At 44.5% G+C, this 14,818-nt stretch overlaps 1 protein-coding gene across 1 annotated transcript in view; it reads left to right on the plus strand.

Moving 5' to 3' along the window:
* The window catches only part of STAC2 (SH3 and cysteine rich domain 2), a 49,739-nt gene that overhangs the window by 31,866 nt on the left and 3,055 nt on the right, over positions 1-14,818 (plus strand). Inside the window, exons 9-10 of the mRNA XM_075278347.1 lie at positions 6,846-6,897; positions 10,737-10,874. Of these exons, the coding sequence (XP_075134448.1) occupies positions 6,846-6,897; positions 10,737-10,874 (190 nt within the window). The remainder of the gene's footprint in view (positions 1-6,845; positions 6,898-10,736; positions 10,875-14,818) is intronic.

The raw sequence follows: 14,818 nt of genomic DNA on the forward strand, positions 1-14,818 counted from the left end.
CAGTGGTCGTACAATGCATCGAGCTCAGATGTGAACAAAACCTTAGCGGCTTCATTTCAACCAATGTCTACCGAACATTACCTACTACCAAACGCATTTGCTAGCAGTATGCATTGAAAGCACACAGATCCCTATAGACCAGGGGTCGGCAACCCCTGGCACGCGAAGCATATTTTGTGCCATGTGCCTCACATTAATAGCAGTTAACCCCATCATGTCCCTCATATTAACCCCTGTGTGGCTCACATAAGTGTTAATAACATGTGAGACATATGGAGGTACTAATAAAGGACCTATATAATGAAGATATTTACTTAATTATTACCTCCATATGTCTGACATATCAGTATCCCTTATGAAAAGCACGTGCCATTTGTATGCAGGAGGCATAAGGCTGAGGCCCCACATTGCAGAAACACAGTGTTTTTGTTGTGGATTTTGCTGCGGTTTATTTCAACCAAAGCTAAAAATGGCTACAGAAGGAATGGGAAATATATAGGAAGCTTCTTACACGTCTCCCTTCTGCTCAATCCACTCCTGGCTTAGGCTCAGAAAAATACAGCAAAATATGCAACAAAAAAGCTGCATTTCCACAACGTGGGAGCCCCAGCCTTAGGCTAAAGCCCCATGTTGCTGAAGCGAAGCTTTTTTTGTTGCAGATTTTGTTGTCTTTTTTTTTTTAGCCAAAGCCAGGAGTGGATTGAGCAGAAAATAGAAGTATAAGAAGCTTCCTATAAATTTCCTATTTCTGATTCATTTTGTAGTCATTCTTGGCTTTGATGGGGGGGGGGGGGGGGGAGCAGCAAAATCTGCAACAAAAAAAGCTGCGTTTTTGCAACGTGGGGCATCATCCTTAGTGGGAGTCTATTGGGTAGTAACACTGTGTACCCAAGTGCAACTATAGCCAAATCTACTTTCTGGGCACTAGTAACTTTGGGGTAAGTATGACATTCATTAATTCCTGGCTGGGGTTTTGCTGTTACTACATCGCCAGGAATTAAGAGACTGAATTTAATCCATGTTTCACTGAGGGCGGGTTCACACCTGCGCCCAGTCTCTGCTTTGCAGGTTCTGTTTCCTGCCCGAGAAACTGGACAGGAGACGGAAACCAGCAGTCAGTTTTTAAACCCATTCCTCTTCCTCTCTGCAGCGAAACCGTTTTTTTTTTATTTTTTTTAACTGGACACAAAGTTGGACAGGCAGGACTTTGTGACCGGTTAAAAATGGTTTTGCCGCAGAGACCAGAAGACACTCACGGGCGGACACTGACTGCTGGGTTTCCGTCTCCTGTCCAGTTTCTCGGGCAGAAGACGGAAACCCACAAAGCGGAGACCGGACACAGGTGTGAACCTGCCTTTACAGAAAACTGAAGTTACTGACGGCTGGGGACTAGATGCAGCACCCATGGAACATTGTGTGTCTCCCCCTACAGGTGTTACCTCACTCTGCTCCCAGTCACATACATTATCACTAATTGCGGATTACACATGTACTCATATTGCTTCTAATGGAAAAGCACATGTGTATCCAGGCAAATAGCTGTAAGCGCATGTGGCTGAGAGCGCAGTATGACAGAACCCCTATGTTTGTGCTATATGAGTTTAGTGTAGGTGTCGTCAGCCTTACAATTATTGCCCGGCACTCCGAGGACCTCATCTTTGATTTTTTTATTTAAATCGGCACGCTGAACTAAAAAGGTTGCCTACCCCTGCTATAGACTATAATGGGGTCCATGTGCTTGCTGCGCGCTGCCCACACGAATCATGCCATCAGGAAAGTAGATTGTGAAGTACTTTCCTGTCCGCATGTTCCTTGCAGAGATCTTGTGGCAAGCACACGGACCACATTATAGTCTATGGGGATCTGTGTGCTTTCACTGCACACCGCTTGCAAATGCATTCAGTAGTCCGTTCGGGGGGTCCCCATGTGGACTCCCCCAAATGGATTACCAACGCAGATGTGAACAAGGCCTTAGGCAGTCTGAAAGTGCAGTGGTTGATGATAAATCTGGCATTTACGTCTATTAGTCTAAACTTATACCACTTTTTAGTTAGTGAATTTGAAGTAGAATTTTACAACATAATTTCGGTACATTTAAGCCACCCCCTCCCCGTTTTCTCATAAGTCATACCACATGTCTACTAAGTCAGAAAAATTTTGGTTCAAACTAGATGCACCAAGATATGCTATACTCTTACGCCAGAGTCTACTCATACCCACAATAATAAATCTGGGCAATATATGTAAAAAAAAAAAAAAAGTAGAATTTTTCATTAAACAGAATAAATTATTGGCAAAAGGGCTACAGTTGCCAACATTCATGATTAGCAAGTTTTAGGAATTTTTGTAGTCTTTTAGTAAAATGTATTGTAGGAACTTTAAAATATTTCATACTGAGCAATGCTTGAACAAAGTCTTTTATTCAGGGAGCCTGCAACAATAGAGATGGTTCATATAAAACACGCCATACTGCTTTCTGGGCCTTGAGTGACTCTCCTGCTTCAAATCAGATATTCTTCAGATGTCGGGTGTCAATGGTTTTAAGCCTGACTTTTTAACAGCAAGATCTCAGATAAGCCCTGAAGAGAGGCATAGAATTCATGGGGGATAAGAGAAGAAGCTTGTACTAAGAACAGTGCTACAGAAATGTGAACTCTATGGGTTACATTCTCATATTTACCAAATTTACATTGGTAAAATAGGGACATTTAAGTCCCATCTGGGACCACTGTATGGCCACTTAGTTTTGGCAAGGTTGTGGGGTAGCAACCAGCTTTTTCAAGACATGCTTGAATATCCTTGAATATCGTTTCAGAAAAAAATCAGGACTGCCCCAACAAATACTGAACAGTTTGCAAGTATGCATTTTAGTCAGTAGTCTGCAAAGTGTAGCTTCAACTGTTACAGAACTAAAGTCTCCAAGCGTACCCTGACAGCCTTCAGCTGACTTAGGAACCTACTGTTTATACACTAACTGCTTAAAGGGAACTTGTCAGGCCAATTTAGGCCACTAAACCACAATAAAAAAAAAAGTTTATCCTTACCTGGAGAGGAGTCCGATGAATGCGGCTGCAGATTGAGTTATAACAGGGTGATTTGGGACACTAAACACCAGGTGCATAAGGAACTGTTGGTGGTTTACTGTCCCAAATCATCCTTACAGGTTCCCTTTAATAGAGCTATGGTCACACAAAGGCACTACTGTCCCATTAACACAGGGCACATGGATCCCCTAAAGTTGTGATCAAAATGGGTCCTATAAGCAGGGCCGCCATCAGGAATTTTGGGGCCCCATACAGCCTAAGTGTCTGCCCCCCCCCCCCCCCCCCGCCGCCATTTTAAAACTACTTTAATTTGCGACATACCCATTCTGTATTACATTTCCCTTTATTTAGCAGCATTACAAGGCTTAATCAGATTCTATTTGCAGGTATAATCTGCTACGTGTGACCGCGCCTATAGAGAGCCAACACCATTTATAAGAGCCCTCTTAATAAATCCTCAGGGCTTTTTCACATTGCGTTTTTGGCCTCCCTTGCCGGGATACGTTGGTAACCAGTCAGAATCAGCTGTCAGCTTATCCCTGCACGAAGAACTGGCCATTAAAAAAAAGGGGGGCCTGCAGTTCTCCGTGCAGGGATAAGTGGGGAGCTGATTGTGACTGGTTACCAACGTATCCTGGCAAGGGAGGCCAAAAACGCAATGTGAACACTCCTTTATATTGAAAGTCCCACCCCCAAACAGGCTGCTATGCTAGTAACATAGCAGCCTACATCATTATTAATACAAAGCACACATACCTTTGGAGCTATTGTGTGCTTTGTAGTTCTCCAGCTAAAAACTTATATATTATATAGTATTGCCCCAGATGTTCCCTCTCCACAGTGCCGCACACCTGATGTCCCAACAATCCCCCCCCCCCTCCACCTTCTAACATCTTTCCACTGCCCCCTGTACCCATACCTCCCAACTTTTGAAGAACCAAAAGAGGGACAAAATGTGCGGCGCGCTTTGCGCGCCGCGGCAAATTTAGCCCCACCCACTGTTATGTTGACTCCACCCATTCTCATTAATTTTTCATGTGCCCGCACACAGTATAATCCTCCTACAGTCACCCATAAATTATATGTCCCCCCTCTATCTCTCCCCCAGCTTCATATACACCCTTCATCTGCCCCCAGTTTCATGTCTCCCACCCAATCTCTGCTCCCAGATTCATGTCCGCCCATCCATTTCTGCCACCAGTTTCATGTCCCCCCCTCCATCTCTGCCCCCAGTTTCATGTCCCCTCCATCTCTGTCCTGTTTCATGTCCCCCATCTCTACCCCCAGATTCATGCCCTCCATCTCTGCCCCCAGATTCATGTCCCCTCCATCTCTGCTCCCATATTCATGTCCCACCATCTCTGCCCCCATTGTCATGCCGTCCTCTCCATCTCTGCCCCCATATTCATGTCCCCTCCATCTCTGCCCCCATTGTCATGCCGTCCTCTCCATCTCTGCCCCCATTGTCATGCCGTCCTCTCCATCTCTGCCCCCATATTCATGTCCCCTCCATCTCTGCCCCCATATTCATGTCCCTCCATCTCTGCCCCCATTGTCATGCCGTCCTCTCCATCTCTGCCCCCATTGTCATGCCGTCCTCTCTCTGCCCCCAGTTTCACGTTCCACATTACACTGACTGACTTACCTTCTCCTTCGTTCCCTCGCAGCTCTCTGCGCGCCTGTCTCTCACTGGCGCACAGTTATAGACGCGATGTGACGTCATCACATCGCGTCTACAAGCCAGTAGCGGAGGCGGCGAAGCGAGGAGCTGACACAGGTCAGCTCCTCGCTTCAGCCGCATATGTGACAGCGAGAGAGGCGCACAGCGGCGAAGCAAGGAGCTGACCTGTGTCAGCTCCTCGCTTCGCCGCCGGCTACTGGCTTGTAGACGCGATGGCTGAAGCGAGGAGCTGACCTGTGTCAACTCCTCGCTTCGCTGCTACCGCCGGCTACTGGCTTTTAGACGCGATGTGATCACATCGCGTCTACAAGCCAGTAGCAGCGGCGGCAGCGAAGCGAGGAGCTGACACAGGTCAGCTCCTCGCTTCAGCCATCGCGTCTACAAGCCAGTAGCAGCGGCGGCAGCGAAGCGAGGAGCTGACACAGGTCAGCTCCTCGCTTCAGCCATTGCGTCTACAAGCCAGTAGCAGCGGCGGCAGCGAAGCGAGGAGCTGACACAGGTCAGCTCCTCGCTTCAGCCGCATATGTGTCAGCGAGAGAGGCACGCAGCGGTGAAGCGAGGAGCTGACACAGCTCCTTGCTTCAGCCGCGTATGTCTTCAACTCAGATCTGCGTCCTCTGGATGCAGATCTGAGTTGAAATAGGACATACACAATGACTGCTACGGGCGCCAGGGGGCCGGCACACGGTGGCGGGCCAAAACCGGGCCCCACCCATTTTTCAATTTGGCCGGGCCCCTGACGCCAGTACCAGTAGTACGGCCCTATCGGCGGCCCTGCCTATAAGGTTGGGAATAAGTATTGCTAGAATCAGTTCAGACTTAAAATGTAACTTCCATTTATTTATAATTTTTGCTACTGTGTCGGGGGGGGGGAGGTTTGGTGACCATTTTTGTAATATAATAGACTAGGGAAAGTCTGTACATAATTGTAAATATGCAGAGGTGAAGCATTTACCAAAGAGGGAATAGTCACTAGAAATACTTGAATTGTACAAATTATAATGCCCCCTTAGTGGCGCCACACAAGATAATGCCTCCATAGTGGCCCGATACCATATACCGGTAATGTTCCCTTCCTGCTGCCTCCACAATTTAATTCACATGGAAAGCAATAGGGAAAAAAGCCTCCCATTGATTTCAATGGGGAGCGCTCGTATGCCAGCACCCATTTAAGTCAATGGGAGCTGTTTTTTACGTGCTCATTCTGAACGAGTTTTACGTTCAGAATTAGCGGAGCGCATACTCCATGTGAAGGCTCCCTAAGGCTGGGTCTCACGTTGCAAAAATGCAGCGTTTTACATTACTCGCAAAGCGGATAGGAATTTGACTAATCCTATCCACACAGAAAAAAATCAGCAGCAGAAATGCACGTTTTTGTAAATCTCAGCATGTCACTTATACCTACGTAAACGCTAGCATTTTCCATGTAGGTATAATAGAGGCAGAACGTCTGCAGAGGAAAACTCTGAACTTTCTGTGAAAAACACTGCAGAAAAACAACACCATGCGCTTCCTCTGTGATCTTTTCTGCAGCTATTCGTTGTGAGGGGCCTTAGCCTCAGGTATTGTGTAGCGCGCATAAGACAGCACCCATTGAAGTCAATGGAATTCTGCTTTACAGCGCTCACTCTGACACGTGTTTACGTGTCAGAATGAGCAGAGCGTTACTCCGTATGAAAGCAGCCTAAATAAACTGCATGGACTTGAAATCTTGACCCATCCTATTTCGTACTTATAAAACAGTCACATGTCAGAAATCAATATCAATTTTACTGCACATCATTTACTACCACTGAATAGTTAACCATAAAATTATCAAAGCACGGCAGAAGTGTCCAGGTCCAGATCCAGATCTAGATCCATCCTGATCACTCCCAACACGCTTCAGCAAATATAATCTTTGCATTTTACCTTTTGACTATACTCAGTTTTTGTTACGTATTCCTGTTACCCAATGAAATAATCCCATATGTTGTCCTAATCTCATATTTATTAATACTTCAGCTTTCATAAATTCTCCTCTCCCTCCCCATCTTGTTCTCATCTTCCTGTCTTTTGCTGCATCCCTCTTCCCTCCATCCCTCCTTTTTTCAATTTTCCTTCTCTTCTCCCCCCCACAGGCCCGGTGACAGAGTTATGGTGATAGATGACTCAAACGAGGATTGGTGGAAGGTGAGAAATCTAGATTTTATGGTCTCAGCAGGTGGAGCGAGGAGAGAGATGCGGTAAACAAGTGAAAATAGAGAAAGCCATGCCTTATATTGTCTTAGTACTATTACGGCCGTACTAAGATAGATCAGAAATAAGTGACAGCAAGGTGTGAAAATATTGGATTGGACAGAAATGATAAAAATGAGGAGTATATAGATAGATGGAGGAGAGAGATGTTTTTCATGTACATCATCTCTCTATATGTGCAAGCATGTAATTATTCATGAGTGACCCCTCCACCCACAATTCCTCCGCACTGTCAGCCTTATTCTACATAAGTTATTGTCAGAGCATCCAGGCCCTCCTCTGTGTGTGGGCAGACGATTGAGGTCACACTGTGATAAACACAGAGGGAGATCACAGAGACATGCACAAGACGAATATGGAAAATAAAAAGGGAAAAAGACATTAAAAGTGAAGACGATGCAAGGTAACAGGGAGCTCGATTCATCCTACAGGTGGCTATACAAGGAAACATGTCCTGCCAAAACATCCTGGACACCCCATAGGTTCTGTGAAAAGAGAAGAATCACATAAGTTATTTTCCACAATTGAGTTCTCGTAGGCATTAGAAGTTCTTAAAGGGATCCTATCATTCACACACAATTTTTTCTAGGTACCACGTCGGAATAGCCTTAAGAAAGGCTAGTCATCTCCTACCTTTCGTTGTCTTCTCCGTGCCGCCGTTCGCCTACAATCCCAGTTCTTGTCGGTATGCAAATTAGCTCTCTCTCGCAGCACTGGAGGCAGGCTCCAGCGCTCAAACAGCAATGGGGGCGTCCCCAATGCTGCCAGAGAACTCTCTTCAGCGCCGCTTCCATCTTCGTCAGCAGCGTCCCCTTGAGCCCCTTCTTTCGGCAGTGGCTTGTAACTTCTCGGCCTTGCACAGTATTGTAAGCGGCCATTTTCTCGTGGCCTTTGGGCATGCGCAGTCTGCTCTGCCCAAGGCCTGAGGCCTAGAAGTTACAAGCCACTGCCGGAAGAAGAGGCTGAAGGTGATGCTCCTGATGAAGATGGAGGCGGCGCTGGACAGAATTCTCTCACAGAATTGGGGACGCCCCCAATGCTGTTTGAGCACTGGGGCCCGCCCCCAGTGCTGTGAGAGACCTAATTTGCATACTGACAAGAACCAGGATTGTAGGCGAAGAAGCGGAGAAGACAACGAAAGGTAGGAGACGAATAGCCTTTCTTAAAGGGGTATTCCTATCACGCTTGTTCACCAACCTGCAGGCTGTATGCCCTCTTCACTTCCTGCTTTTCTCGGCACATTGGTGGGCGGGGTTTCACTTGCTCTTCTATCTGCTATGTTTGAAGTCAGTAATGAGGGATTGGTTGTAAATGAATTACCACAGTATGAAGCTGATGTAGAAGCTGATGTAGCAGATCAGGATTTGAGTAAGTTTGTAATACATACAGAGGTAACGGACTCCCTATCTCAGCCCTTATCATCCAAATTGAATAAAACTGACTGATAAGTGGAAGAGCCGAGTTCAGAAATCCCGGAGCTCTCACCTCCCCCCTCCCCTATCTGAGAAGCTCCGTTATGGTACTTGTCAGACATACAAAGCTCAGAGCTGCTGCCAGCACTCAGCTCCTCCCTCCCCCCTTGAGAGCAGGCAGCTACTTCACTTGGGGACTGAGCAGATAAGCCCCATGGCCATAGAAACAGAGTGTAAACAATGAAGTGAATAAATTAAGCTAACGGCCAAACAAAGCAGTTTTGATAAAGCAATGTATTTAGAAAAAGTCTTATATCCACATAAACTAGCAGTATAGATAGGAACCTTGTGATGGGACATCTTCCATCTTCGTCAGCAGCGTCCCCTTGAGCCCCTTCTTTCGGCAGTGGCTTGTAACTTCTCGGCCTTGCACAGTATTGTAAGCGGTCATTTTCTCGTGGCCTTTGGGCATGCGCAGTCTGCTCTGCCCAAGGCCTGAGGCCTAGAAGTTACAAGCCACTGCCGGAAGAAGAGGCTGAAGGTGATGCTCCTGATGAAGATGGAGGCGGAGCTGGACAGAATTCTCTCACAGCATTGGGGACGCCCCCAATGCTGTTTGAGCACTGGGGCCCGCCCCCAGTGCTGTGAGAGAGCTAATTTGCATACTGACAAGAACCAGGATTGTAGGCGAAGAAGCGGAGAAGACAACGAAAGGTAGGAGATGAATAGCCTTTCTTAAAGGGGTATTCCTATCACGCTTGTTCACCAACCTGCAGGCTGTATGCCCTCTTCACTTCCTGCTTTTCTCGGCACATTGGTGGGCGGGGTTTCACTTGCTCTTCTATCTGCTATGTTTGAAGTCAGTAATGAGGGATTGGTTGTAAATGAATTACCACAGTATGAAGCTGATGTAGAAGCTGATGTAGCAGATCAGGATTTGAGTAATTTTGTAATACATACAGAGGTAACGGACTCCCTATCTCAGCCCTTATCATCCAAATTGAATAAAACCGACTGATAAGTGGAAGAGCCGAGTTCAGAAATCCCCGAGCTCTCACCTCCACCCTCCCCTATCTGAGAAGCTCCGTTACGGTACTTGTCAGACATACAAAGCTCAGAGCTGCTGCCAGCACTCAGCTCCTCCCTCCCCCCTTGAGAGCAGGCAGCTACTTCACTTGGGGACTGAGCAGATAAGCCCCATGGCCATAGAAACAGAGTGTAAACAATGAAGTGAATAAATTAAGCTAACGGCCAAACAAAGCAGTTTTGATAAAGCAATGTATTTAGAAAAAGTCTTATATCCACATAAACTAGCAGTATAGATAGGAACCTTGTGATGGGACAACCCATTTAAGGCTATTCCGACGTGGTACCTAGAAAAAATAGTGTGTGAATGAAAGGGAATTTAAAGGGAATCTGTCAGGTGATCTCTTCTGATCATTCTGAGAGCAGGGTATGATAGAGGGAGAGATGCTGAACTCTTTGATATATAAGTTTATAAGATATGAAGCAGAGTCAATCCTGACTGGACTCCTAGGAGAGACAGCGAGAGTCCTGATTACTCCGCCCATACACAGTGATTGACAGCATCATTGTATGTACAGAGAAGACTGTAAATGACTGTGTATGTATAAATATGTGGGAGGTGGTTAAACAGACAATGGCGTAACTACAATCATGTTCCCCGGGACATATTCGTTAATGGGTTTAGCTCAAGCCCATCCATCATGCAATCCCTACAACCATGGTAATTACACCCAAAACCTCCTCCATTCTTTATATTATACCCTATCCCCTTAAATTACTGTTTATAAAAACTCCCCAATTATATTACATGAAGTATTTCTCCCTTTTAAATTATACCTTGACACCTTATATACAGTCCCTTCCCACTTATATTATCCACTGATCCCCCACTTTTATATTACACAATGCCCTCCGCCTATTATAGATCAGGAGATGGAGGTGATGTGGGACACAGTTTTATGTGCGAGTGCATTATCACCTTTCACTACCATCTCCATCATGCTGTGCTGGAGACTAGCGCAACGCCACACATAATATGGGAAACAAGAAACTGACTCTCCTAGGAGTCCTGTCAGGACTCTTCTTCTAACTATGTAAACCTACATCTCACAGAGCTTAGCTTCTCTCCTTCTATCATAACTTGGTGTTATATAGAGTAACATAACTCAAGCATAAAAAAGCTGAAGTGTGCATGGCCACTTTGGATCTTGTCTATGGGGCTATACTGTGCATCCATATGTCTCCAATATCATATGGAGTTAGGCATTTTTTTCTCCAACTCTGCTGTGTGCATGATTCCTAAACTGAAGATCATATTATGAATTCTACTTTCAGGGGAAATGCTGTGACAGGACAGGATTCTTCCCTGCAAATTTTGTGCAGAGGGTACGGCTTGGAGAAACTGTGTGGAGGAGCACAAAGACATTTCAAGGCGTGAAAGAGCAGGGACAACTAAGTATAAAAGACGGACAGGTAAGTCACTACTTCTATGCTCTTAGGTGGTTAGACGGGGCCTAGTGGCCGTAGTACAGATGCCAAAATGCCACGTGGAGATCTGTGGACCATGGACTATGCCAATGGTTCAATGTCTTACTATATATTGTAGTGCATGGAATATCACTTTTATCAAATTGATAGACAACTATAGGATGTTGGGAATGTATTTCTCATAGATATTATCTAGGTAAAGCCTTTGAACAGTATGGCTGTATTCATATGGACAATAAGGATGGAACAGACGAAAGTATAGAGAACACAATAGTGTTTGGTCTAGAAGGAGGTGAGGCCGCCCCTCGTTGACCTGCCCATGCTGGAGAAAACCAAATGTTACTTCTGGAAAACTGAGTATTATCATGGTATAGGCTAAATTGTAACTTTACCAGCTCAAAACCTACACCGACCCTGACATGATGAAATATTCCCAACCATGGTTAGAGATTTTGAATGTAGGATAGGAATAGCAAACACCTCAATATTATATTATAACCAGATCTATTCCCATATTGTTGACGTTATTATTACTATAGTTGGCTAATGGTGGACAACAAGTGGGGCATAACTTGATAGCGTGCTCAGGGCACAGCTGTATGAGGGCCCAGAATCCCTAGGGGTTACCATAGGCAAACAGTGTCTCTGAGGAGACCAGTACTAAATAGGAAGCATCTAATGTCTGTACTGAGCATGGCAACCAGGATGCACTGACATGAACCACCTGGCAGATGACTTAGAAAATGCTGCAACTGTTGACCAATACACATGGCAGGTGTGGCATTTTTTATGCTATTTGCCATGTAGTTGATGCCACTGCTGCTCAGATGTCATGTTGTCATGGCTAGCACAGGTCTCATAGGCGGATTAATAGAGGTCAGTTAGATTTTAGGTGAGAACGGTACTGTCATATGGCACCCGGTGCATAGTATGCAAATATATTGTGCATTTTTGTGTATTTAGTTTTACTTTGAAGGATATATTTAACAGATAGTTACATAGTTACATAGTAGATGAGGTTGGATAAAGACATGAGTCCATCAAGTCCAACCTATAACCCTACAATCCCCTACAGTGGTGATCCAGGGGAAGGCAAAAAACCCCATGAGGCTCATGCCAATTGCCCTATTTCAGGGGAAAAAATTCCTTCCCGACTCCAAATATGGCAGTCAGTATAAAACCCTGGATCAACGTGTCCTTAAAATCTAGAGACCATAACCCATTATATTTTTCTCTTCAAGAAAGGCATCGAGGCCCACTTTGAACTTGTTCAGTGAATCCGCCATCACCACTTCCTGGGGCAGAGAGTTCCAGAGCCTCGTTGTTCTTACTGTGAAGAATCCCCTTCTATGTTTCTGGTGAAACCTTCTCTCCTCCAGACGTAGAGAATGTCCCCTTGTCACTGTCACTGGTCTAAGTGTAGAGGATGTCCCCTTGTCACTGTCACTGGCCTAGGAGTAAAAATATCCTTAGAAAGTTCTTTGTATTGTCCCTTCATGTATTTGTACATTGTTATTAGATCTCCCCGTAGACGTCTTTTCTCTAAACTGAATAACCCCAAGTTTGTTAATCTATCGTTGTACTCCAGTCCACCCATTCCCCTAATCATTTTGGTTGCCCGTCTTTGCACTTTTTCAAGTTCACTTATGTCTTTCTTGTATATCGGGGCCCAAAATTGCGCACAATATTCTAAGTGTGGCCGTACCAGTGATTTGTATAGAGGCATAACTATGTCCTTGTCATGAGAATCTAGACTTCTTTTGATGCATCCCATAACTTTATTTGCCTTGGCAGCAGCTGCCTGGCACTGGTCATTAAAGGTAAGCTTGCTGTCCACCAAAATCCCTAAGTCTTTTTCATTGACAGTCTTACCCAGTAATTTACTATTTAGTACATAGTCATACATTTTATTACGTCGCCCAAAGTGCATTACTTTACATTTGTTAACATTAAACTTCATTTGCCAAGTCTCCGCCCATGCTTCCAGTTTCCTTAGATCCCCTTGTAATATTCTACTATCCTCCTCATTATTGATTACCCTACAAAGTTTAGTATCATCTGCAAATATAGACACCCTGCTTTGTAAACCCTCTACCAGGTCATTAATAAAGATATTAAACAAGAGAGGACCTAATACTGACCCTTGTGGCACCCCACTGGTGACTGTGGCCCAGTCTGAATATTTACCATTAACAAGTACCCTCTGTTTCCTATTAGTGAGCCAGTTGCTAACCCAAATGCATATGTTTTCCCCCAGTCCCAACATTCTCATTTTGCATCCCAACCGTTTATGTGGAACAGTATCAAAAGCCTTTGAAAAGTCCAGGTACACCACATCTACTGCATTACCCATGTCCAGTCTTGAACTGACCTCCTCATAGAAGCTGATCAGATTAGTCTGACAGGACCGATTCCTCATAAACCCATGCTGATTTGGTGATATAAGATTATTTACATTGAGATACTCCAGGATAGCATCTCTTAGAAAGCCCTCAAATATCTTTCCCACCACAGAAGTTAAACTTACTGGCCTATAGTTTCCAGGTTCCCTTTTACACCCCTTTTTGAAAATTGGCACCACATTTGCTATTCGCCAATCCTGTGGAACAGACCCAGTCATTACTGAATCCTTAAATATTAGATACAAGGGTCTATCTATGACCATGCTTAATTCCCTCAGAACTCGGGGGTGTATACCATCTGGACCGGGCGATTTCTCTATTTTAGTGTTTTGCAGGCGGCGCTGCACTTCTTCCTGGGTTAAGCAGGTGACATTTAATTGAGAGTTAACATTACCCCTAATGATGTTGTTGGCCAATGGATTCTCTTGTGTAAACACTGTAGAGAAGAAGGCATTTAATACTTGTGCTTTTTCCTCATTCTCCTCCACCATTACACCCAGATTATTTTTGAGAGTGCCCACATTGTCAGTTTTTATTCTCTTATTATTTATGTAATTGAAGAATAATTTTGGATTACTTTTACTTTCCTTGGCAATTCTTCTCTCAGCCTCAATATTCGCCTCCTTTATTTGTTTTTTGCACAATTTATTTTTCTCCTTATAGTTTTTTAATGCTGTGTCGCTACTTTCTTGTTTTAGTACTTTAAATGCTTCCTTTTTATCCCTCATTGCATTCTGTACTGTTTTAGTTAGCCATATTGGTTTTCTATGATTTCTAGCCTGCTTATTCCCATAGGGTATGTGTTTTCTAGTGCTCTTATTTAGTATATTTTTGAAGATGTCCCATTTAGTTTGTGTTCCCGTCACGTTGAGGACATTGTCCCAGTTTATGCTGCTAAGCTCCTCTCTCAGCTGGTTAAAATTTGCCTTCCTGAAGTTTAGTGTTTTTGTACCCCCTCTAATGAACGTCTTCTTAATGTGTACAAGAAAACTTATTATGTTATGGTCACTATTACCCAGATGTCCCCCAACCTCCACTTTTGATAGTGTGTCAGGTTCATTTGTTAAAATTAAATTGTCTAAAAGTGCCTCGCCTCTTGTTGGGTCCTGCACTAGTTGCGATAGGTAATTGTCTTTTATTACTGACAAGAACCTGTTCCCTTTGTTGGATCTGCAGGTTTCTGCCTCCCAGTTGATATCTAGGTAGTTGAAATCCCCCATAATAATGACTTTATTATGCTTTGCAGCCTCATCTATTTGTTTTATTAGTATATTTTCAGCTTCTTCCGTTATATTTGGAGATTTATAACAAACCCCTATCAGTATTTTATTATTTTTTGTTCCTCCCGTAATCTCCACCCATAAGGACTCCACATAATCATTTTCCTCCCAGATGTCCTCACGCAGGACTGGCTTAAGGCCGGTTTTTACGTATAAGCAAACCCCTCCCCCTTTCTTATTTGTACGCTCCTTTCTAAACATACTGTACCCTTGTATATTTATAGCCCAGTCATAGCTAGAGTCCAGC

Source organism: Leptodactylus fuscus, chromosome 6, assembly GCF_031893055.1.
Source record: "Leptodactylus fuscus isolate aLepFus1 chromosome 6, aLepFus1.hap2, whole genome shotgun sequence".
In the NCBI taxonomy this organism is placed as follows: Eukaryota; Metazoa; Chordata; class Amphibia; order Anura; family Leptodactylidae; genus Leptodactylus; species Leptodactylus fuscus.